The sequence below is a fragment of the Thalia democratica genome, chromosome 4 (assembly GCF_965202585.1).
Source record: "Thalia democratica chromosome 4, ktThaDemo2.hap1.1, whole genome shotgun sequence".
Taxonomy (NCBI): Eukaryota; Metazoa; Chordata; class Thaliacea; order Salpida; family Salpidae; genus Thalia; species Thalia democratica.
In genome coordinates, this window is record NC_139168.1 from 64,132,541 (window position 1) to 64,159,080 (window position 26,540).

Here is a 26,540-nt window from a genome sequence, read left to right on the forward strand (position 1 = left end):
CTGTTTTTTTTTCTGAAATTTGGTAACTTAGGTATAAAATATATGATAAAAAAGAGTTTGTTTATAACTTTTAGTACTAGAAATAGTAAAACAAGTGAACATTAAAACATTAGTTTAGCTTAAATCTTTATTATAATTTAATTTCAGTCGTTTTAAAAAACCGTTTTTCTAAGTTTACAAAGTAAAAAGTAATGCGTAAAAGTAAAAATGGGAAAGAAAAAGACAGGAAAACAAAGTACAAAGAAAGCAGAGAGCCGAGCCCAGCAGAATAAGGCAGTAGGTGAAGGAAATGCTCTCAGTAAACAAACTGCGGTTGATGACAAAGTGAATAAAGTGTCAAACAAGAATGCTGCAAGTGAGCTTCTAAACCTTGCTGCGGAAAATCGTGCGAAGGCAGAGAATGACCCTAAAGTGTCTGATGCTGAAGCAAAAAAGAAGAAGAAGGGTAAAAAGAACACCAAGGGAAAGCAAGACCCAAAAACAGACAAGCCTAAAAAGAAGGGTGGTCTCGGTAAAAATGCCTTGAAGTTTCTCAAAGAGCAAAGAGCTAAAGAGGAAGCAGAAAGAAAGCGCTTGGAAAAAGAGGAACATGAAAAACTAAGGCTTGAGGAAGAAAGAATTCGTAAAGTCGAAGAGGAAGAAGCAAGGAAGAAAGCAGCTAAAGAAGCTAAAAAGCAGAAGCAAAAAGAGCGAATTGCTCAGATGAAAAAGGAAGGTACTTACAAAACTAAGCAACAAAAGGAGAAAGACAGGAGAAATCAAGTTTTTTTAGATAGTGTGAAAACTGAAAGGGGTGTTACTGACCAAAAGGATAATGAAAACAAAAAAAAGCCAGTTTACACTAAACTGAAAAAGCCAAAGCTTGTTGAGAAGGAGAAAGCTGTAGATGCGCAAGAAAAAGCAAGCTCAAACGGTGAAGAAAGTGACTCAGAACTCAGCGACTGGGACAAATCTAGCGAAGACGAAATCGATGAGGGAGAATTTTCTGACGAAGTCCCTACTTCTGAAGGATACCCTCGTGAAATCCCAGTTTTTCAAGATCCAGCAAAAAGAATTGCAGAAAGAAAAAGGTTGGCTGAAAGTGAAAGGTCTACGGATAGCCTGAGGGCGCCGGTGATTTGCGTAATGGGTCACGTCGACACTGGCAAGACCAAAATACTGGACAAGCTGAGAAACACGAACGTACAAGACAACGAGGCAGGAGGCATCACCCAGCAGATCGGTGCCACCAACGTGCCGTTGAGCGCAATAAGAAGGCAAACGAGTATGGTGGAAGGCTTCAGTGAAATCAAAATTCCGGGCCTGCTGATCATCGACACGCCGGGCCACGAGTCTTTCAGCAACTTGCGGTCGAGGGGCTCTTCGAACTGCGACATGGCGATTTTGGTTGTGGACATCATGCACGGCCTCGAGCCGCAGACCGTCGAGTCGATTGAAATGTTGAAGAAAAAAAGGGTTCCGTTCGTCGTTGCTCTGAACAAGATCGATCGTCTGTACCAGTGGGAAAGCGACGACGGTAAAGACGTTGAAGACTTGATCAAATCGCAAAAGAAACACGTGCAGCAAGAGTTTCAAAAACAAGTGGACCTCGTGACAGTGCAGTTCGCCGAGCAGGAACTGAACGTCAAGCTCTTCTACAAAAACGACAATCCGAAAGAGTACGTTTCAATGGTTCCAACGTCGGCGCACAGCGGCGACGGAATGGGAAACCTGATGGCGATGGTTGTTAGAAGCTGCGAAAAGTATCTGGCTAAAAGGTTGGCCTTTTCAAACGAGCTGCAGTGCACCGTTTTGGAAGTGAAAGACTCGGTCGGCTTGGGCATGACCGTCGACGTGCTTCTGGTGAACGGAAAGTTGAAGTGCGGCGACACGATAGTGCTGGCTGGCCAGGAAGGTCCGATCGTGACCAGCATCAAGGGGTTGCACCAGCCAGAGCCGATGAAGGAGTTCCGCGTCAGAAACGCTTTCAAGCAACACTCGCAAGTTTGCGGAGCTCAAGGCGTCAGAATATCCGCGAAAGATCTCGGCAAGGCGCTGGCGGGAACCCAGCTGCTGGTGGCTCGCAACGAAGACGAGGTTGAATTTCTCAAAGAGGAAGCTCAGTCGGAAGTAGACGCGGTGCTGAAGAACATCAAAGTCAGCGACAAGGGCGTTTACGTTCAGGCGTCGACCATCGGCTCGCTGGAAGCCCTTTTGGACTTTCTGAAAACTTCGAACATCCCCTACTCGGGAATAAACATCGGTCCCGTTTACAAGAAACACGTGGACAAGGCGCGCGTCATGGTGGAAAGGAGCGGGTGCCAGGAGTGGGCCGTCATGCTGGCGTTTGACGTGAAAGTTTCGCGCGAAGCCCGGGAGCACGCGGACTCGGTCGGAGTGAAGATCTTCACCGCCGAGATCATCTACCACCTGCAGGAGGCGTACATTAACCACCGCGAGCAACTGAAGAAGCAGAAGCGGGAGGAGTTCAAGGACGAGGTGGTGTTCCCGTGCAAGCTGAAGATCCTGAACGTGATTGCCAAGAGGGCGCCGATCCTGGTCGGGGTGCGGGTGGAGGCGGGCGAGCTGCGCAGGAACACGCCGGTGGTGGTGGAGAAGGAGAAGCTGTTCATCGGCCGCGTCTCCACCATCAGGAGCGTCGACGGCAAGGACTTGGAGAGCGCCGCGGCAAACGAACAAGTCAGCGTGAGGATCGACGCTTGCACGGGGGAAGCCCCCAAGATGGTTAGGAGGCACTTTGACGAGAGCAGCTTGCTGGTGAGCAGGATCTCCAGGGACTCGATCGAGCTGATGAAGCGGTGGTGGCGGGAGGAGCTGAAAAAGCACCGAAAGCTGGTCGTGGAGCTGAAACAAACTTTGGATATTATCTAGTCAATAAATTATCAGTATGCCGTTGTGGTGTACCCGTTTAAATTTGTGTTTGTTGTGTATCTATTGCTCTAACTGTAACTTTGAAATTAAAAACTTGCTTGAATGCGTTTGATTAAATTTTGGTAACTTAACATGTAACTGTCTAAGCATGTAACTAAAATTTATTGTTTATTTTATCATTTAGGGTTTATTTAGGTCAAAAATTAATCTTTCTACTTTAACATAGTATTTCTTAACAATTGCTCAAAATTAGGACTTCCGAAACTTATTTAAGAAGCCACCCGCTTTTAAGGTTTGAAAAATAGAAATCGCTCCTTAATGAAATGTTCTTTTAGCTGAGTATTTCAAACTCCTGTATCTCTTATAAAGTTGGTTCATTATAAACAATGGTTGTATTGTTAACAATAAATAACTTCAATGAGAAACGGCTTTCCTATTTAAGAAGCTTTTAAAGTCTGAAAAATGCCTATTTCTTAAAAGTTATACAGGAAAATAACTTGTTATGCACACTATTTTTAATACTAGGCTGCTTGAATAGCATGAACAGGTAGAGTTAGTTGCAATTTTAACAACAAAAATGTTTGTTGTTACGGATAAATTAATATATTTTTAAAAGTATAATGTTTAAAAATGACTAGTTGACGAAAACAATATACTGTTTAGTATTTGTTTCCTTAAAAAAAGTAACTCATACCTTAATTAAATATTAGGCTAGGTTTTTAGTAACATAAATAAAATTATCCGCTTTATTACGATTGCCCCTATAAAACTGCGCAAAAGGGGACCACCTTTTAAGGTGCATCTGTTGCCCCAACCTTCGCGTTTCCGGGTGAAAATTTTTCTCGGCGTGGCAAACCACATAAAAACCAACACAAATAAAGCTTCCTAGCTTTTATCACCGCTTAGAAACCACCGATTTTTTTTTCAAAAAATGATAAAAATATTTAAAAATTTCAATGTAGCACGCATTGTAATGACTTAAAGCTTAATGATGAAATTAGTATTTGAAAATTTATAATAAAACAAATGTTAAACTTTTAAGAAAAAGAAATTGTATTTTTATTTGTATTTACTTAGTATAGAGCTTATTTCAGTAAAATTTCTTAAATAAAAATTTCAATTTTAACACAACGTATTTCGGGTAAAAAGTTCGAACTCAATATTCGAATTTTAAAGGAAGGTGACATTAATTCATTTATTAAAAACCAACTTTGTTTATTTATACTAAAATAAAAACATAGATCTAAAAAACTTTAAAAGTACAAATTTAGCATAAATAAACGACATTACTTTTCAATAAACCAGGTACTTTGCCAGTTGTTATCGTTATATTCCAATATACGTTTTTTCTTTAGATCTCTACCACAACGCATTATTAGCAGTCAATAAATTTTGATCATTTAGATAATTTATCGCTGTCCGATAAAAAAATGTGATATTTTAGTATCGTGTAATATATATTTTATGCTAAGGTTTTTTGATGTTAAAATGTAGAAGGATCGCTTTTTTAAATTGAATAAATATATAAGAAAAACTACCAAAAACTTTAAAACAAGCAAGTTAATACTAGTTATCCTTGATTAATAATTTGTATTAGGCAAATTGATAACTTAATTTACTTTTTGTTAGCAATGTTAAAGTTTTAAGTACATATTAGCACAACTAAGTTTACCAGCTGAGAAAAGAAATTTATAACTTGCTTATATCAAAATGTAAGGTAATTAGTTGTGATGAACTAATGTTCTGAAAGACAGACACTAACAAAATAGTGAAAGTAAGTTTTTTTAAGAAGTCATTAATGAAATAAAGTTAAATAAAAAGAAATTTTTTTGTTATTTTCTTTACATTTGTTTTAAAACATAAAGTAGTTGATAAAACTTATGAACACTTAAATAAGTTATATAAATACATAAGTCTAAATTGATAACTAGATTTTTTTTTTCTTTTAATTATGTTCGAAGTTAGTTTTTGCCCTATTTAAAACTTTTAAATTTAATGTTATACATTGTACTTTAAAGGTTACATGGAAGTTCGAATTTAAACAATTCAAATTCTTAAAAAGCTTTTTAACTGCCACAACTTTAAAATAACTTATACTTAAAAAATGACGTATGGTTAACTATTTAGATAATGATAAAAAAGATAACTGTTTTAAAAGAAATTTTAAAAGCTACTATATTTTTAATTTATTTAAGTCATACCTCCAAATTTATTTTAGAAATTTCAGAAAAATGTAAATGTAAGGATAAATAAAACCTACATAGGATTTTTCACACGTTTTCAAATACTAATGTTTTGTATAATTTATTTTTAACTAATGAAATTGATAATGTGCTGATTTTCACTTTTAAAAATTGTAAATTTTAATAATCGTATAAAATTTGAATCTACAATTATTTTGTTTCAAAAAATCCTTAATCCTGTTCAAAAAATGTACATTTTTTGTTTTATAAATAATATCTAGTAAAAAATAAAGTTTTAAAATACATATACACTTTTTTTAGTTTTAATTTTTTGTAGACACCGATCAATGAATTTTCAGCAGTTGTTAAAGAGTTTAGTTATATCTCCTTAAAAAATTTAGTTAAAAGATTAAACGCCCTTTATAAAGTTCTTTTAACTTTTAAGATAAGCGTTCGTAAATAAAATTAAATATGTTTTTACCACGGCTACTTTGATACATGGGGATTAAAAGCAGTAAACATATTTTTTTTAATGCGAAAAATTGCACCTGGTTAGTTTTTGGTAAGATATTATTTTTAAAAGTAGTTTTTAATAACTTGTAAATAATGATTAAAAAATACTCAAGTACCACATGCTCTTCTTTTCCAACTTCTAAAAAGATAATTAACATGTGCTTAAAAATATACATCAATCTTTTTGACACAGTATCATGTGTTATTTTCAAACTTGCAATTTTATATAAAAAGTTAACCTATATTTTTTCTACGCATTACGCCCGAATGAAATAAACTTTGTTAAAGTACTCATACTGTTTTACAAATGCTTTACTTAAAAACTATCTTCGGCAGTTTTAAAAGATTTTTTTTAGAAATTAACCTTTAAATTGCACCTGCTTTAGTTATTTTTCTAATTTAAAAGGTAGTATTAAACAAATACTTTTTCTAAATACTTAAGTCTCACATACTTTGCTGTGTAACTTTACAATTAACTTTAGGTAATTAATTTCCTAAACTTTAACTTGTTTGACAGATAGAAAAGGTTTTCTTTCTGAAGTTTAATTTATGGTTATATGAAATTAGCATTAATGACCGGTGTTTTGTGATCTTAAATCGTAAAATGTACTAATTAGTTTTCTTAATACTCTGTATACGCTTTTAAGCAGTTATGAATTTTTAACAATTGTTGTTATTTTTTTAAGACTATTTCCTAAAATAATAAAAAAAAAAGAAAATAAAAAATAAAAATCAGTATAAATGGCAAATAGTAACGTTTCAAAATATATAGTTTTTATAAATTAACTTATGTACATAGTATTGTGAGTAGATTACTATTTACTATGCATAGAAACTTTGTCAAAAATTAAAACATTAGTTTAAATTTTGTTTCTTCAAAGTTTAATAACTTTAAAATTACCAAGTAATAGCATTAAAGAAATATAAGATTTTTTAACAAAATAAAAAATAATTTGATACACAATTCTCTTGATTTAACTTAAATGATTACATTTGCACATAGTTTACATAAAACAAAACTGAACTATTTTATATAACTTAGTACTTTAGGTTAAATCATTAACTTTTATTAAAGTAAAAAGTTTTGTGACGACTACTCAACAAACCAACCTCACAGAGAACAACTAGAAGGTTTTTTTTAAAACAAGTTTTAAAATATTATCAAGTTTTAACTAGTGTACTACTTTAATTCAAAAGCCTGCTTTCACTTGTGGTTTTTAGAATTTTTTTGAAATAGAAGCTTTTAGTTTATAATTTTAGAAGTAAAATATTACTGGAACATAACTAAACCTTTAAATCATTAAAGTTTTATGAAGGTTGTTTTATTGCGACGAGAAAACATTTCTAAAATTGATCTTCTACTTAATTAAAAGTTAATTTCAAATTGAAAGCTATTAACTTTACTGAAAAAAAAACTAACAGAGGCAAACAAACTGTATGGATATTTTGTCAACCCTCGCTCTAGAAACTGGTCTGATGCTCGAAATATGTGCGACGAGCAAGGAGGGAATTTGATTTTCGAAAGCTTTAAGTTGAAATCGGCTTTAAAAATTTTGTGCTCCAATTTTGTTCGAAACTATTAGTTATTTTTTGAACTCTTTAAAAATTAGTTCTACAAACGTTATCTTGAGCTTTTGTATAAAAGCTTAGATGAAAAGCTGTTTAGTTGTTTAAAAAATTTTTGAACTTTTTAAATAAAATAAAGTAAATAAAAATAGAAAAATATAATAAAAAATACTAAAATTAAGAAAAATATTTACTAACCAAGGGTAAGAATTGGGGTAACAGTGATAGTAAAAAAGAAAAACAAACTAATGAAAGAAAGAAGGGGAAAAAAAGTTAACGACCAAGGAATTAGGGTAACAGTGATAATAGAAAAGAAAATTTCAACACGGCCAAGGTGACCATTAGTGCAAAATTGCCTTTATGCAAAAGTGACCCTTCGTGCAAAAGTTTCTTAATGCAAAAGAGGCCTTCGTGCATACTTGATACCTAGCCTTTTAAGCTATAGTAAACTTTATTCAAGCGACAAAAAAAGGATAACTCTGAAGATAAAATGTCAATATTCAAAAATTTTTATGTCTTATAAAAACAAATCGACTAAGTTGCTTAAAAGCACTGTTTAATTATTGAAATAATCAGTTTAGAAAATATATAAAATAATCTATTTTTTTATTGAAACTATACCATATCAGAAAAAACTATTAAACAAGTACTTTTTTTCAAGTGTTTTTGTTTAGTTATTACAGACCTTAGTTTTAGCTATACAGATATTGTAAATATATACAGTTTTAGATATGGGAGTATTTTAGTTTTTTTGGTTACTCCTAAAATGGTTCAAATTTGTGTTTAAAGGTCACGAAAAAACGGTTGGGTTAGCTTACCTCTAAAGACCAAATTGGAAAACAAACCCTATGTAACTGTATGGAAGGAATAAAAAAATTATATATCGAATTTCTAGCTTAAAACTTTTTTACATGTGGCTTTTGTCAGAAAAATACCTTGTTTAAGAATTCAGACGGTCCGAAGAAAGTTTCACTCAGACTTTTTCTTTAGATTTTATAAATTTTTGTAAATTATTTGTAGTTATTGATTACATTGTTTTTCTGCTAGTTTCATCATTTTAATGCTGAAGTTTTAGTTAAATATAGTGTACATTTGATTAAGAAGTGCCTAAGTAAAACTTTCTTAAAGTCGTAATTGTTTTAAACATTACTTTTTCAATATAAAAGTTTCATTCAAAAGCTTAAAAAAGTTATTATTTTTAACTAAAATTGAAGCTTTAGTTTCAAGAAATTAGCAGGTATACAATGTAATCAGTAATAAAAAAGTTTTGATTTACTTATAGAACTTCTGTTTGTTTGGTTTTTTGCAGCATAACAAAATTTGTAGAATCTGTTATCCCAAACATTAAGAATATAGAAAAAATATATTATAAAAAATGACGAATACATCTTATTTACAAATTAACCATTCTGCCTTCATCAACTAATTAATGACATGTTTTTTGAACTAAGATGAAGTATAACTAGTTAGACCTTAATAATATTTATTTTATTTACTGGAATATAGCAAGTATTTGTTTCTGGCACTATTTTTTAACAAAAGCTCCGACCATAACAAGTTAGTTGAAAAAATAATCGTCCTCCACTTTATCTTTCTTTATTGTTGTAATCAACAAGTTATAGCTAGTATTAAATTTATTCGTTTCAAGTATTATAACTTAGACAAGTTATTATGCTTGTTTAGTTCCCTATAAGCAAAGCTTACAAATGTACCAAATACTCCAATTCTTCTCTGTTCTTTTATCCACTAAAAACTTTTATTATTAAGCTTTATTTTTTTAATATTGGTGTAGTTTTTTACTAAACTAACTAATACTATTGTTTATCTAGAATGCATATATGTTTGTACTTATAATAATAAAATAAGTGTTTATACATAATATCTCCATATAATTTCAACTCCTATAAGGACTTAAGATTTTCAATTTTCGTTAATCTGTGTTATCTTGATAACACAGAGAAACGTTGTCAGTTTTAACTTGAGTATATTTTCATATAAATTAGGTTCGTTACAAATATTTACAAACAAAAACTCAACATCTACCATTTATTAACTACAACACGCTATCAAAAGGAAATAGAAAAAGTTGTAAACATTCTAAAATAAAATACATTTCTATCAATAAAGCTCTTTAACAACAGTAAAACAAAACCTTAATATTTGTTCGTTACTTACATTATTTATTTTTCAAAAAAAAACATAATCCAAAAATAAACTATAAAAACTTTTAAACAGCTTCTGTGCTTTCAATTTGACTTTTAATAAAACTAGGTTATCTAGTTTTTTCGCAATTTTTCATATTTAATTATTTTAATACAAAAAATTATGTACAATCCTAAATAAATTATAAAATTTGTTCATTAACACAGATACTTAACCTTAGCTCATAACTACTAAGTGCTCTAAATACCTTTTTAGCTGTTTATTGTAATTAACTACTTAGTTTTTAAAACAAGAAGTATGACATTGAATTTTTTTGTATGTAAATGTTGAATGTATTAATTAACTATGTTCAGAGTTTTAATTCATATAAAAAAGACAAAACAAATAGTTTAAACTTATATACAAATAGAAAAATTTATTTGTAAAACAAACTATTAAAATTTAAATGTTTTACAAATATTTCATATAAAAATGATAACATCCACTTATCATATAACATTTTCAGGCAGCTTATTAGGTATTCGTGCCTTGTAATCCTATGTAGCGAGTATAAATGACATAAAGTGCAATTCAATTTTCTATTTTTATTTACTACTTTTACACTTCTGATGTTTTATTCCAACTCATCTAGTGATCTCGCGAAGGCTTCCTCTGTAAAACAAACGTTAATTACATTATATCGAATATATTGATCTTTTCCCCTGTTCTCAAAACATCGGTTAAAATACTTGGAAAATATTCAAGTTAACTTTTAAGTTGAAAAAGTATGAAGTAAACTTTACTTAATTATCAAAACTTAAAAAAACAACTACGTTATAAGCCTTAATTCTCTGGTTATTAGTATATAAAATATACAATGAAAACTGTTGTTTTCAAGTTTAACAAGGTACTGAAAATTCTATCATTAATTGTTTTCTTTATACCTTCAATTCTAAATAATAATAAAACATTACCTTCCATTTTCAGTTTTTTAGCCTCTAAAGCAGCAGCCTCTTCAGCTTTTCTCTTCATATTTTTATCCACTTCTTTCTCTAAAAAAAGTATTATTAGTTTAACAAAATTACTAGTTGGTACATAAACCAACTGTTGATCAGTACAAAAACTTCCAACGTGTATTTAATTCCACATTACAAGCACTACAAGCATTACAAATACAAGCTTTGTTAAATACTTTTCATAAAACTTAAAATGTTCAAAACAAAATCGTAACACAAAACAAACAATCCACCTATCTCCTCGTCGGTCAGAAGTTTAGGCTGGACGACGAACTCGGGCTGAACGACTTGCGCGGCGCTGGCGACGGCGTTCCGCACGACGCTCTCGTTTCTCAAGTACCTCGCCATGGCCTCGCTGACCACGACCGGTCGATCGGCGTGGCTGCTCTTGTCCGCGATGTTCGGCTTCTGCGCGATGTTCTGCTGCACCAGCGTCGCCGAGGGTTGCGCCAGCTTCGAATCGTTCTTCTTTTTGTCCTCTTCTTCTTGAGACATCATCAGCAATATCGGGGACTGCCTCTGAATCAGCTGAAAGTATTATGCATTTGTTTGTAAAGATGCTGAACACAGTTTATATGAACCTGATACATCAATTGGCTTAGTGTTGTTTCATTTATCAGTTGTTTGTTATATATTTGACAGCTATTTTAGATTGAAGTATGAATTTTCTAAACTATTTTAGTCAAGTTGAACTCAATGTATTGATCCATACGAGAAACTGAACATACATACTCTATTTTAGAAGTATAAATTTTTGCAGGTAGACATTGAGCATCATAAACTGAGGCAAAAGCGTTACTTGCACATCTATTAAAAAAAACTTATAAACACTTTTTCAATAAACAAGTGCAACCTGCGGAGAGGATACAACTGGAATGTTGAGAAGTTTATGGACGTTTTTATTGGCTGATATGATATTCGGTGATGATGCATTTGCCTGTTAAGTAAATAAATGTCTATTCTAGGACATATTTAGAATTAATAAACCATAAAAGAATTAAAAAGATAAAAAGTCGTTTACAATAAGTAAATTTTAAGAAAACGAAGCATAATTTAGTATTTAGTAATGAAAAAATTATCAATTATTTTATGTTAAACTATTATTATAACTAACCGCGTTATAAGCATTTCGAAGTATATTATTTTTATTATTTGCAGCAGTCAGTAATTTTATTGGTACTTGTTGAGGCGGATTCATCAAGTTGTGTTGAGTTGTTACCACGTGTGAAAACTATTAGAAAGTTATTTTAAACACAAAAGCTTAAAATGATAACAATAAAAAGGTTAAGTTCTCTAACTTATTATAGGCTAAACTTACTTTTTTTTATGTTAAAAAATCTAATATTGTCAAATTATTTCAGAATAACTTGTTTTGCAGACAAAAGGTTCAAAATTCAAACAGCAAACTACCTGGTTAACATTAACAAATTGTGCGGACGGCTTATTGACGCTGTGAGGCTTCACTATGTCAATATGTCGTCTTTGAGCACCCTGATTCGGCGGTTTGCTAACAACTTGACCGCTGGCCAAGGACGGCTTGTTGACTATATTTTTTATCGCGCTCGTAACAACCCCTACCTGCGCACCAACCTACAGGAAATTCAATAAAATAAGGTGTACTGTTATGTACAACAGGGTTGCCACTCGTTTTTTAAAATTTTTTCTAGGTTTTCCAAATTTCTTCCAGGTTTTTAAAAGTACACATTTTTGGGTCTATTTTTAGTTTTAAGTTAATTTCTATTTAAGAAACTGTGTTAAATAGTATAAAAATATTGAAAAGATGCTGTAAAGCTACTTTAAATAATCTAAATTGTCGAATTCCAGACTTTTCTAGGTTTCCAGGTAAAGTGGCAACCCTGATACAACTGTTATACACAGCCATTGTATCAATTCATAAATTCACATCTTAGCTTTGAGGTTCAGTAATTTTAAGGCTTACAACTATTTAGCCAAGTTGTTCTGTTTATCGTTGGAAATTGCAATTAACTTTTTTTTACATTAGTAGACAGTAAGATATGTTGTTGAATAATTGTAATTTTCAAAATATTCATTTTTTGATACAAACTTAAAACGCATCTAACGTAAAAGTATTTCGAGTGTGTTAAGAACATTTTTAAGTTACAAAAGAAATGACACGCACAACTTCGTACCTTGATAATGTTTGAATTATTTTTCATGGCCGAAGGTTGGCTCGAGCATATTTCGCTCAACAGATGCAGGCCTGTTCTCTGCTGACCCACGCTAGCCTGCGGCTGGACGAACTTCTTGGGTGGAGCTGATATTATGTTCGGCACCTGCTATTCAGTAATTAGTAGTTTGAAATTGGTACGAACATCGTTTTGATATTTTGTAAATGTTAAAATGATGGTGTAAATTGTTATGCATGTTTTGCCTTAAAATTGTTTTGAAACAAAAATTATTGTTAATTAAGATACTAAAAACTATTCACTCGGGTTTCAAAATATAATGAGCTATCATGCACGTACCAAGACCAAAGTTATTTTAGGATTAAACACGAAACTCTTTTTATTTCATTTCAGTAACAAATGAGGACGAATACAAAAAATAATTAACACTTCTGCAAACTTTGAAACACAAAAACTTATTTTGTCAGTAGCTTAATGTAAAGGACCTGTTGCTTTTGGTACTTTGGTAGATTTTGAACTTGAATATTTTGCGGTAGTTTAGGCTGAACATTTTGTTGTGATTCTTTCAACCCTTGGTTTTGTTGGCTTGGTTGCACCTGTTTAAAAATACAATAAATATTTGATATTAAAGTTACTTTACAGATAGGAAAAAGTTCTTAAAGCACTAACTAATAACGAGCTTTCATAATCTAAACCATGGTTTCTCAAATGGGGTTAATTAAACTGGCTTTTGAAAACTACTGATCTAAACTAAATATAGTTAGTGTTGAAAATAACTTAAAACTTCAAAAAATAGTAGCAAAGGTTTAAGTTATAAAACAGCTCATTTAGCAAACTGCTTATAGCTACTTTATACTAGTTGTTAAAACAAGCCGCGAGAAATAGTATCACATTATACATATAACAAAATATATTTGTCGCACCTGAAACTTAGCTGAAGCCTGAACAGGCGTGGTCATGGTGGTGTTAATTGACTTGATTGGTTGACCGAATTTGACTTGCATTTCCTGATATTTTTTCTGCTCTGATTTGTTGTTAATAGTGGCAGGGCTATTAGGCGCCGATTGCGGTAATCTGTTAATATAAATAGGTATGTTGCTATTTGATGTATTATGTTTAGTGATGAAAATATATAACCTTTGAATTTTCTAAAACATAGTGTAAATTATTTGTTAATGTGAAACAGGGGCGTCGCATGGGGTGTTGCACTGCCGCAATTGCACAACCTTAAAATTTTGTAAAAAAAATATTAAGTATCTATAACGTTTTCGTTATTTTTTAGAACAGAATCTCCAACTTAGAAAACGACCATTTTGCTCACTACACTGCCGCAAACTCTTAGCTGGCTGCCGCAAATGAACTCAAAAAGCAAAATTTGTTCAAGAATTACCGCAAAATCAATATCTTGCGGTAAGTAGGCCAAGTTGAAAATTCCCTAAAATAGTACAGGCTTAAGTATCATTCCACAAACAATTGTAAACAAAAAATTAACACAAAGCTAAGCAGAGCAGGGGCGACTCGAGCAGAGGCAACTTAAGCACCGGCAACTCGAGCTTAGGCAATTTGAGTAGAAGCAACATAAGCAGAGGCGATTCGAGCAGAAGCAACTCAAGTAGGGGCAATTCGAGCACCGGCAACTCGGATTTTTTTCTGCACCACCTAAGAAATATACCACGCGACGCCACTGATGTGAAATATTTTTGTTCAAGCAAACAAGATAATATAGGCTAATGAAAAAATTACTCCTTGATTTTAAATCAACTATTTATTAAAAAAAACAGCTAAACTTATGAAACGGTAGTTTCTAATCAGAATTTAAAAAAAAAACTTGTTGATATTATTTGTCATGTTGTTATTTTGAACGGAGACAACTGAAGGACTGGCAGAAGTGATTGGATAATCATCGCTCGGTTTCGAACTGCTTTCATTTGAAGGGCTTGTAGGAGCAGATCTGTTTCAGTGGTTTAATGTTAAATAATATAATGTAATAAGATTGACGTGATAAGTAACAAATTACAAACTAAATAGAACACGAAAAATGTATCAGTTGTAAAAAATACAAAAAAATACATAAAGAAATTAGCGCATGATAAAAAGTTTAAAACTTCATGTGATACTGATATTACAATACAATTCTTTACATTAGTATAACAAAAATTTTATTTTATATATACTATTTATTATAAATAAAAGAGATCTATTACAAAACTGGTTTTTACTAATATTCAGATTCTATTTATTAATGTAGTACGTAATAATCTTAAATTCGGTTAACTATTACTTAAAGCGATTATGTTAAAATGCTACGAAACTTAGCAAACTAACAAAATCAACTGGCTGGACTTTTCGCTGCTGATGCCTTGGGTGGGCTTCTTCTTCTTCCAGGCGGTTATCTGCAAGTTCTTGATTTGCGACTGGTCGATCTTCCACAGGCAGCCCTTGCCGGCCGAGTCCTCCCCGCGCGGCACCTTCATGAAGTACCTGTTCAGCGACAAGTTGTGCCTGATGCTGTTCTGTAAAGTTTTTGGTGTTGGTTGAACGGGAGACTTTTTGCTGTTTATTTGTTTCTTTTATTTTTTTTGAGTTTTATATGTGTCTGTTAAATTTTTAGTGTTTGTTGAATAGGAGGGTGTCCTTTTTTGTTATTTATTTGTTTTTGTAATTTTGTTTTTGTGTTTTACTTGTTTCTGTTAATATTTTGGTGTTTGTTAAATGGGAAGGTGTACTTTTTGCTGTTTGTTGTGGTACATAAACTTTTTGTTGTTTATTGTGGTACATAAACTTTTTGTTGTGAAATCAAAATTGACAGCTACTGTTCAGTTTTTCAAACGATGGTACTCGTTAGCAGACGGTTGTACGGCATTATGTACCTAAATTTCAACACGTGTGATAAACCCGATAACTGTAACATAAAAGCATGCAAACCATGAAACATGTATGATGCTGTTGTGTAAACAGTTACAAATGGGAATGTGTAAAATGTACCAGCAATATTTCTTTAATAACTTAATAATTGGCTTTCTTTAAGACTTCCAGTTAAAAACTAAAAACATTTATTTTTAATGGTAGTATACAATAGCAAAAGGCTACATGGTATCGAACAAGTATAGTTCAAAACCTAATTAAAAAAAAAACTAAAATATTCAACTATTTAACTATAAGGGTAGAGAAGGAAAAACTATTTTATGACGGTATAAAAACCTAACCCATCAGTAGTAAATAGTGGGACCTCAGCTTATATCATCACACAATAATTTATGTAAAAAATGTGCAAGTTTTTATTTAATTGGCGCTCGATAGCAAAAGCTTGATTGGCGTCACGTAGTAAAAAAATTATTTTCAGTAGTTTTAAATTGCATATTAAATTTTTAGTTGCATTATAAATATCTTGTAAAAGTATCAAACTAGTTCGTAACGATGACTACTATTTTAAATGAAACAGCTCTTAAAATGGACATTTTAAAGTTTTTATTCCTTAAGATGTTTTGTTTGCATTATAAAAGCTAAACTAAATTTTTATTTAACTTTCCAATAAATATATCAACTTAAATTAAAAAGTGTAACAATATATTTTTAAACTTTTAAGTAAATGTATAAAAAAGTCAGAAAAATTTAAGAATCACGTAAAAAATTAATATGTTTTCAGTTTATGTAACATTTTTGGCACAATTTCAAATAATTGTCTAAAAATTTAAACTTATTAATTTTATTATTTTCTATAAACAAATAAAACAATCTCACTAAAGTTTAGCAACTTTATGTATGGTTAAAATCCCCATACACTACTATGTTGTATTACAGTTATTTCAACTGTCAGTAGGTAATAAAAAATAATAAAGAAGTTTTGTTTTGAAACTAACATACACCCTTATTTAAGTCTTGAAAGTATTAACTATAAACAGTTAATTGAAAAACCAAAATGAATTTTAATACATAGTAAGTTTTGCAAAACGTTTTTGATAAAAATGAAAGGAAGACACATTTTTCATAGCTGGTTTTCTTGGAAAATTAAAATATCATCAAAAATTTAACCCTCCTAGGTTTCAAATATGAACTTTAAACTTTAAAACTTTTTTATTTGTAGAATTTAAAAAATTTTCTCTGAAGAAATTGTAAACACATTAAATATATTTATGAAAAACACGTTAAGAAAATATTTCATTAATTAAAAAATAAAATTTAATAAACTATACAAAATGTTGTTTATTAGTTTTTAAATAATACTTTAGTTTTTTTTATATATTTTGCGTTTAACTCGTCAAAACTAAAAGCCTTGACGGTTTAAGAGTATAGAGCGATAGCATCCACGACCGCTAGATTTATAAAAAACAAATCATGAGTGCTTTACTTGCTAGTGTTATGTTAATATTTCTGCTAATGCAGAATATAAAATAAAGGCAAATTATCAACAGTACTAATGATAAAACTAAACAAAATCTAAATAAAAACACTGGCTGAAACCAACTTGCCATCCTTTTTCAGCCGAGTTAAAATACGGATAATATTTCATGATGTGGTTGTAAATTCCGTTCAATGTCAATTGTTGCTGTGGGGCGGATGATATTGCCTGTAAAAACATACAAGTGCAAATATTACAGAATTTTGTTAAAAGAATACAACATTAGTTCAACAAATGCAGTATAAAATGCCAGTTGGTTTGTTAAACTTGTCTTAGACTAGAACATTATTTGTTAAAGAGCTGTTGGTATATAAATGTTTTTTTTTGAAGCAGACATAAAATAGTAAACTAATAACAATACTTAGTTGAAACAAATATAAACAAATATATATTTATATTGTATTAAACTAACTAAAGAGCTGTTCTTTCTAACAGAACAGTGAAACATTTGTATTAGTAAAACGTAGTGCTGTATTAATATATATATATACACAATTACTTATAAGGTAAAATTTTTTTTGTAAAATATGTAAATCAATATAACTTGTTTAAGTAAACGTGATCTTACTTGAAATAAATATGCACAAAAATAAACAATTAATAAATACATATGCTAAATTTAGCAACGTGCTAGTATAGGAGTTTGTACCATGAATGATAATCCAATAAAAAAAACATTTAAATAACACTTTAACACTTACAAACAGTTTGTTTAAAGATCTGTAAGTTTTGATTTTTTTACAATCATAATTGTTTTGATAACTTAATCAGTACATGTACTTGTTATTTTGTTGAAATAAATGTTTGTTCAATTTAAGAAATTTAGAAGATATTTATAACCATGCTAGTTATTTCAAAACTAACTGTGTCGAAAATAAAAGAAGCTTACTATTAATAATTTATACCCTCTAAAACTTTACATATTATAAATAGAATTTTATACCTGAATTATAATAATTGTAATAAATAATTTTTACCTGAATTATTGATTGAGGAAACAATAAACTATAATAGATATTTCTAAATGATAAAAAATTGTTATAAATCAGTATTACCTGAATAATTAGTTGAGAATAACTAAATGGAGGTTTGTTATAGGAGAGTGGTTCACTTTGCAATTGTATCTGTGTAAAAAAAGTTATATATAAGTTTATTCCTTTATATAACACATTTTAATAAGTACACTAGTCGAAAATAAAAATAATAAAATTGAGCAATTACTATTTCCAAAAATAACTTATAACGAATAAAAAGTTTTCAAAATAAAAGCTTTACTTTTAAATGTTTTATTTTATAACTATGTATACATACATTACGTTATATGTAACTCAAAAAATATTTTTAATGCTTTTTAAATTGCTATCATTAAATACATTACTTTCACTTTTAAAAACTTAACTGTACAAATTAAAAAAAATAGTTTAAGAACATTTAAGTGTATCTTAAATAGTTAGATAAACACTTGTTTCGTTAAACTAATACTAAAAGATTTAAAACAATGACTTTGAAATCACTACTTAGTTAAATATGACATACTGACTTTTTTCTGCGTAGTTCTGAAAAAATGCATGTTCTTCAAATAAAAGAGCTATGTGTCTATAACTATAAAACAAACATATATTAACTATGTATATAAGAAAAGTAGCTTTTTAAAATAGCTTAATAATTGTTTAACCATTTACAACTAAAAAAGTATAATTTACAAAAAAATAACTTTGCTTATTTATAGCTTATTTAATATTCTATTCTTTGAAGAACTTACACCTATCAGAGCTTTGTCGTACTGTGCTATTCATAGCATAGAAAAAGTTCATTAGTTTTGAGAACTTGAAATTTAAAAAAATTATTGTTATTAAATTCCATATAACTTGCTTTGCTGGGATCTTTTATTGGAAAACAAACAAAAAAATATAGAAGTATAATTAAAAACTATTACATTAATTTTGAAATATCAATCATTCATTTTCTTAAGTAGTTAGTTTAAAGTTTGTTACAACGCATACTGTTTAAATAAAACTTAAACCTTATAGTATATCTTTACATATTTTTTTACTAAGTAATTTCAGCAATCAATAAGTCATGTTTGAAAAAAGTAGACTTACTTTGCTTTCTTCAGCAGTTAGAACTCTATTCAAATCTTCCATTTGGTCATCACATAACTGTTTTGCATTTTTCTTCACTTGTTTTGGTGAAGCTGGGCATGAATTTACTGCACTGTTGTAAAAAAGTTTTTATGTTAGTTATATTTCTTAAGTATATAATGATGATTACTAAAATTGTTTCCTCTATAAAATATGATTTGGTGTCACTTTTTCACAAAGTATCACTTTTTGATAAAGAGAGTTTCGCACGGCGTCACTTTTGCATGAATCGTTACTTTAGGAGAGTGTCACTTTTGTGCAGTATCTTTTTAGCACCAGTCACTTATTCACAATAGCAAATTAAATCACTTATTCACCGCGTAACTTTGTACGTATTCAACCTAACCTTAATTCAGACCCTAACCCTTAGCTCTAATCCTAAATCAGACCCTAATCCTGACTCTAACTTCAACTCTGACCCTAGCTTTGTTGCTGAAAAAAAGTTATGCTTTGTGTAAAATATAAATTCTGTGGAAAAGTGACGCTATGTGCAAATTTGACCGTTTGTGCAAAAGTGAAAGTGAACCATTCCCATAAAATGTAGGTGTATTTTAAAACAGAAGAAAAAATTAAGCTAAACTTAACGTTAAATTAGACTTTAAACTTTAAGTTTACGCAATAAATTGTAGATTTTAAGTATTTGTAATTAATTTTAGTACAGTGCTTATTCACTTATCCGGACTTTACTTATTCGGACGCTCACTTATCCGGACAGTTTTGGTCAGAAGAAAATTCAAAAAAATTTCAATGTTAAACACTAACATTTTTGTATGATACAAATATTTAAGCTTTTAAGCTGATAGAAAATTTTAAGTAACTTTATAAGTTCTTCAACTTTGTTTATTACTATGACGTAATAATACTACTAAAGATTACATTCTATCTTTGTTTAAAACTAGTTTAGTTATCAAAAAACTGGGCATGTAAAGTAAGTCAGTTTAGAATTTTTCAAAGCAGTGTTATCAAAACATAACTAATTTTTATTTAAGTTTTCAAAGTTTTTTTTATAGGTATTTAAATTATGGTTTTTTAGAAATTGAGTGTAAAGCAGTTATTTTATGCTTGATTTTTAATTTAAACAACATTACAAAAGTTGTTAACCTAAACACTTTTTGCTTAAGATAAGATGCATGACTATATATTTTTTTTAAAGTTATATAAGTTTGACACACTTAACATACCAAGTTTTAGAAATGAACAAGAGTTCTGAGAAAAGAAAACGAGTTGCACTAACCATTAAAATCAAACCAGAAGTTTGTAAAATGGTAAAAAAATGTGCCAAAGTCTTTAATAATCAAGCAGTTCAGTATAGGCAGGTCGACTTTGTACAACATTTTTAAAAAATTGAAGAAAATATTTAAAAGTTTAGAGCAGAAAAGGAGGAGCTGGGATTAATTAAAGCCACAAAAACAATTAAAAAAGTAGAGGGAGGCTGGTTTGAAAAGTTAGACAGCGCCTTTTATATCTGATTTTGTCAGGAATGTGAGAAGGGTAGTCCAATAACTGGTCAACTGGTCAAGTATTCTTGGAAAATGCCTCTGAATTACACCTTTTAATTTACGGTGAACATTCTAGCTCATTTTAGCAAGCATTGTTCAAATTCATATTTCATTATTATATGAAAAAATTGATTTTTTGTACTTATCTGGAATTTTGGTTTTCCGGAAATGTTTACAGAAAAATCTTGCCGAAAATGTCTGGATAAGTGAATAAGCACTGTATAAAGTTTTAAATCGTCAAGTAAAAAAAAAACCTTATATAGGTTATTTTGACAATCATAATATTCGAAATTTAAAAAGTGTATATGTACACAAAAACAGCTTGTGTGGAGCAATGTTAGTAACTTTTATGTTTTAAACGTTTTTTTAATATATTAAACATCTATATGGGCTATATGTAACTTTATCATAATCTTTTAAGGCTTACATAGTAAAAAACAAAAAAGTCAAAAAAATATATATATTGTTTACATACTTTTGTTAAAAAAAAATGAATTACTAACTAAACTTAATAAAAATAGCTTTGTATTTGATTTTTTAAAACTTAAAAAAAATCTATTATTTCAACTATTTTTTTTTTCCAGTACAGTGCTTATTCAATTATCCGGACAGTTTTGGTTAGAAGAAAACTCAAAAATTTTTTAATACTAAACACTAACATTTTTGTATAGTACAAATATTTAAGTTTTCATGCTGTAGGAAAACCTATGTAATTTTATAAATTTTGCAATTTTGTTTGTTTTCTTTATGTCTGTTTTTTTTTCCTTTGTTTAAAAAGTTTTTTATTCATTTAGAGAGATAGGTTGACGTTATTTTTATTTTTTTAAATAACCAAAAAATAGTCTTTTTTTAAATTAAACAAAAAATAGTCTTTTTTTCTAAAACTAATAGTTAGAGCAGGTGGAATTACAAATCATCAATTTTACTTGCTTGACCCTCAAAAAACGTATACCGTTGCAGAGGGTTAATAAGTCTGATTTTTTTCTACCTTACAAAAAATAAATTAATTAACCTAAAATTTAGCTTTTATTATTTATCATTTCATTATATACTTCTCACAATTACTATGTATTTGTTTTTACCATAACACTTTTATTATGCATTGCATTATATGCAGCAGTTATATTATTATATGAAAAAAAAAATTTTTTGTAGTTATCCGGAATTTTGGTTATCCGGACATGTTTACAAAAAAACTTGCACAACGTGTCCGGATAAGTGAAAAACACTGTACAATTATAATTTTAAAGGTAGTCAACCTTGATTTTTTTAAATTCTCTTTAAACAGCAATGCCAAAATGGCATAAGTTTAGCTGTGAAAGCATTTTTTTAAGTGCTTGAAGATTTAAATTCATCAGAACTTTAGCTTTGTTATCACTTAAGTAATTGGATATTCAAAAATGCTATATTTCTTTTTTCAGTTGTATAACCATTGTGGACTAGTAGCTATTTAATGATTTACTACTTAAGTACACATGCAAAACTATAATATAAAAGATACAAATCCAAAACACTAAACCAACATCTATACCACAATACAAACCTAACCAACATCTATACCACAATATTACAATACAAACCTTAATGTACCAGCCGGGCTAGCAGGTGCACTGCTAGTAATGCCAAACCTTTTTGGTATGGCATCAACGTTGACATTGATAGGCATCGTGAATGTTTTCAAGTTGCTGTTTGTTTTCGGATCAGTCTATTGAAGTATTGATTAATATTTAATTATGCACATGATAAATATGTTTTACTTCTATATATCTTGTTTGTTACATATTGGCCTTGTTATTATAACCTTATGTGGTTTTTAGTTTATTGTTTCATTTGCTACTGTTATCAATAGTTTTACCTAAAAGTTACTTCACACTTCACATTAACAAATATTTCTATGAGTTTTTTTGTTAGAAAGCATACAAGTACTATTATATGAATATATAGTAATGTAACACTGTAACTCATGCTGAAAGTGTGCACTAGGGTGCATCTGTTGCCCTGACCCTTGAATTACCAAATGGGATTTTTTTCTGCGTGGGGAATCTCATAAATAAATAATACAAGAAATATTAGCTTTGTTGCTTTTACCACCGTTGCACACTTTACATTTTTCTGAAAACAACCCTTATGTAAATTGTATGGGACCTTAAAAACTCAACTTTCAAGTTTTTTGCTGCAATTTTTTTAACATATAGCAGTCATCACAAAAAGACATTCTACGCGTTTTAAGACAATTTGAAGAAAGTTTTATGGAAGCATTTTTTGGTTTTCTGTACTTTTTTATCATTTTTGCTTATTTTTAAGTTTTTTTGAGAAAATCAAGAAGTTCCTCCATGAAACTTTCCTCAAGTTGATTTAAAACGCAAAGAATGTGTTTTTGTGATGATTGCTTCATGTACAAAAATTTGCAGCTAAAAACTTGAAGGTTAAATTTTTAAGGTCCCTTACATTTAACATAGGGGTTGTTTTCAAAAAAATTAAAGTGCGCTACAGTGGTAAAAGCTAGGAAGCTATACTTTTTGTGTTGTTTTTTTATGTGACATTCCACGCTGAAAAAAAATTACTATTTGGCTACTCAAATATTTTCATTTTTGAGGGGCAACAAATGCATCCTAGTGTACACCTATACTATCAAATTATTGCGTTTTTACTGCTGTAGAACTTTAAATGCTAATAATATTCTCTTTTAATTTATTACTTTTATTTGATAATCTTTTAAGTTTTTTAAAATTTTAAACTACTAAAATAAACACATTGAGTAAAACAAAATAACAATATTTGTATAAGTATTAATGTATAAATAAACAAAAAATACTGATAAGTATATCTGAATAACTAGTAAATCTATATAAACAAACCAGATTATTAATAGTTTTATAGCCAAAACAAGGATCACTAAGTGCCTGGGATTGGAAATCTAAGGTTATTGTTGTGCTTGGAAATCTAATACAGCATCTGTTATGAAATTTAGAATGTATATATAACTATATATAATTGTAGTTAATTTAAATACACTATTAAGGCTATTATGTTTTTTAGATGCTAAATTCTTAATTAAAAATATTAACTATCACAATTTTATTTCATAAATCATTGTTTTGTTACTAATCTTAATATCTAATTATATTTACAATATCTTATTTGTGATAAAAGCTTTTAAAAGCTAAAAAAAAAAAGTGCAAAATATATGCAACAATCAGCTTTTAAAAACTAAGCATTATTGTAAAAAAATTTAATTTTCAAATAAAAAATATTCTAATAAGTTGAATGATTTTCTTTTAAATTTCGAAGTGGTTTGAAAAAAAGTTACAAACAATTTTTTTAAATCTCTTTGTAAATACATTTGTTAACAAATGCTGCAAAAGTTAAAAAACTTAGAATTATTGAGAAATAAAATTTCATTAAAAAATACTGTATTAGCTCAAATTTAATAGTTTAGGACTGATAGCTTAGTTTTTAATGTAAAAAATATGAATAAAAATGTTGATTTACCCCATCCCAATTAGGCTTATATTATTGTTATTTTTTAAATATAATTTTTTAATTATGTGGCCAGGTGGACTTTTTATTTAGTTGTAGGCTGTTGAAGAGTTTTTTTTTTGCAAAAAAAACCTGCCCAATCAAAATTTTAAACTTGAAATAAAATAAATTGCTATAATCATTAAAATAGACTTTTATAATTATTAAGATTTATTTTAAGTTTCTTGTTAATATTATGAACATGTTTCTTTCTAAGTTTAAAAAATATATATATAGTTTTTAGTTTTTGATATACACTGTTACATAAAAAGAAAAATTTCAACTTTATTTATTAATTAATGTTCAGGAAGTCATTCTTTGAAAAAAAACCGTGAATTCAAACAAGACTGAGCTACTTAAAAGTCTTAAAAAATAAATTGCACTTTCAGTACAATTATCTTTTTGCCAGTGTACAGTAAATGTACTATTTTAAGTGAGCACAATTAAAATTTTGAGGTTAAAAATTAATTTTTATATATAAATAATCAGTCTTGTTCTATTCTTCAAACTTTTTTTATAGGTTCAAGCAACTATATACAAAAATAAAATAAAAATAGTTTTTTCTTTTTAATGAATTGAAGCTCAATTATCCACTGTTAAATTTTTACTAATGATTTACCCAAAAAATATTTTAGTGACTCATTGTGCAGAGTGCTTTTAGAAATTAAACACTTTTTTTTTCAATCATTAAGTGAAGGACTGTATCTATATGATCTAAGTTTATGGTTACAAAAGGCTATGAAAATTTCTTTTTTACATTCAAAAACAGCTAGCCACAAGAAAAAAAAACCTAAAAATTGGAATTAACATTGTGAAATTAACAAAAATGAACATCTGAACATTAGTTCACTTAAAATTTATTAAATATTAAAATTGTACTGAGTCAAATTAATTTTAAATTTAATAAAAAACTATTCTGATTTAAAAGAAAATTCTAAAACTAGCCAAATTTTTTTTATTAATCTAGTTAAGACTTCAAAGTTTCAAACTAGCCTTCAAGTGTGGCAACCTTGAATATTATTAAATTAAAGCCTGATAATTTACTTTTTGAAAAAAAAAATTTACTAATACTAAACTGTGTTACTAGTATTTTCGAGTAATATTTATTACTTTCTAAATTATAATCTTTTAATATAGTAGTTTAAGCTTAATGTATTCAACTTCTTTTTAATCATTGAGTACAGTTGTTAATCAAGCTTTATTTATAGAGCTTAGTGTCAAAAATGTACTTATGTCAACCTAAAAAATATTTTATTAAAATTTTATGTTAAGTAAAAACTAATACAAGAATAATCAAGATAATTTATTAAAAGTCTTGTTGACTTATCTCAAACAGTTATCTTTATAAGTCATTAAGTCACAATAAAAAAAATATTTATTCATTTAAATCAATAATAACAGGGTTGCCACTCTTTGAGTCAAAAAACCTTCCCTGAGTGACCAGAAACTTCCCTGAGTAACCTTAAACTTTCCTGAGTTTCCCTGAGTTTTTTTCAAACCCTTAAAATTATTTTTATTTATTCAAAAATTACCATTTTAATTCTAAGAATATTGAAGAACTTGCCGCAAGGCTTAAAATTTTTAAATAAGCACTTATAAATGAATAAAATAAACTTTTATGAACAAAGTATTGAAACTGGATTAACTATATCTCATTCTAGATCTAGAAAAAAAATTCCCTGAAATTTTTTTAAAAACCTTAAAGTTTCCCTGAAATTTTTAGAAAAAACCAAAACTGCCCTGATTTTCCCTGATTTAAAAAAAAGAGAATCAAAATTCCCTGAGTTTCCCTGAGATTTTATACAACTTTAAAATTCCCTGACTTTCCCTGAATTCCTTGAGTGTGGCAACCCTGCAATAACTAGTTAAAAGTTTATATAAAAAACTAGCCTGAGTTTTTAAATAAAACCATTAATTGTAAAATATAAATAATAAACAAACTTTTCATCAAGTGGAATATTCTGTGCCCCACTCATATGGAAACTACCATTGATAAAAATTCCATTCTTGCCAAAACAGTCCATAGTAAATGGACTAGTTTTGAATTTGTCACTGTGATTGATAACTACATGCCTTCTTGAAATATAAGAAGACAGATTTAAATGAAGGTCAACTAAGCCATTAGCTGAATTTTTACCAATAACAGTTGTTGGCTTGTATATTAAGTAATCATCTATACAACTTCCTGATATACAACCTAATACATTTGGTTGAGGTGGTAGTGATACCCCTTCAGGTTTCTCAACCAGGTCTTTGCCTTGGGCCATTGTAGTTGAGTCTATAATTGTAGAAAAGCTAAGCTGAAATTTGTTAGGACTCTGTTTGTTTGGTGGGAAAATCAAAACAACAACAAATGCACAATTTACTACAGAGAAATCAATAAAGAAAAGATTTTTCAAAGAAATTCTGGGGGAATTCTAAATTGCAGCTAAATTAGTAGAGTTGTAGTAAATAGCAGGGCGTAAACAAACTAGATTACATAACAACGTAAAACTTAAAAGGTAAGTAAGTCGAGGTTTAAAAACAGCACAAGTAATTTTTTAA

The 26,540-nt window shown here is 29.3% G+C and overlaps 1 protein-coding gene and 1 pseudogene across 2 annotated transcripts; one reads left to right on the top strand and one right to left on the bottom strand.

Annotated features, from left to right (window-relative positions):
- The first annotated feature begins 207 nt into the window (after window positions 1-207).
- LOC145833539 (eukaryotic translation initiation factor 5B pseudogene) lies at window positions 208-2,871 on the top strand (annotated as a pseudogene).
- A 6,294-nt stretch (window positions 2,872-9,165) lies between these two features.
- On the bottom strand, window positions 9,166-26,324 carry LOC145834050 (uncharacterized). Of its 2 annotated transcripts, none has more exons than XM_082941378.1 (17): window positions 25,938-26,324; window positions 23,336-23,432; window positions 22,058-22,182; window positions 18,940-19,051; window positions 17,893-17,961; window positions 16,904-17,005; window positions 14,764-14,951; window positions 14,267-14,389; window positions 13,362-13,512; window positions 12,924-13,034; window positions 12,442-12,585; window positions 11,702-11,881; window positions 11,406-11,522; window positions 11,145-11,228; window positions 10,525-10,819; window positions 10,250-10,327; window positions 9,166-9,947 (listed from the first exon to the last, which is right to left on the bottom strand). In XM_082941378.1, exons 1-17 carry the CDS (start codon window positions 26,261-26,263, stop codon window positions 9,910-9,912), a joined length of 2,340 nt encoding a protein of 779 aa, XP_082797504.1. In that variant the 5' UTR covers window positions 26,264-26,324; the 3' UTR covers window positions 9,166-9,909. The 2 variants fall into 2 exon arrangements, with proteins under 2 accessions (XP_082797504.1, XP_082797503.1); XM_082941377.1 differs by having other exon boundaries at window positions 12,442-12,588.
- Between the last annotated feature and the right edge of the window lie 216 nt (window positions 26,325-26,540).

Excerpts from the sequence above, each read along its gene's own strand:
- LOC145834050 (XM_082941377.1), bottom strand. The coding sequence starts at position 26,263 with ATGGCCCAAGGCAAAGACCTGGTTGAGAAACCTGAAGGGGTATCACTA. Across the intron at positions 19,052-22,057 it reads AGCCCGGCTGGTACATTAAG|TGCAGTAAATTCATGCCCAG; the intron begins GTTTGTATTGTA and ends TTTTTACAACAG. Across the intron at positions 14,390-14,763 it reads AAGTCCAGCCAGTTGATTTT|ATCTGCTCCTACAAGCCCTT; the intron begins GTTAGTTTGCTA and ends CCACTGAAACAG.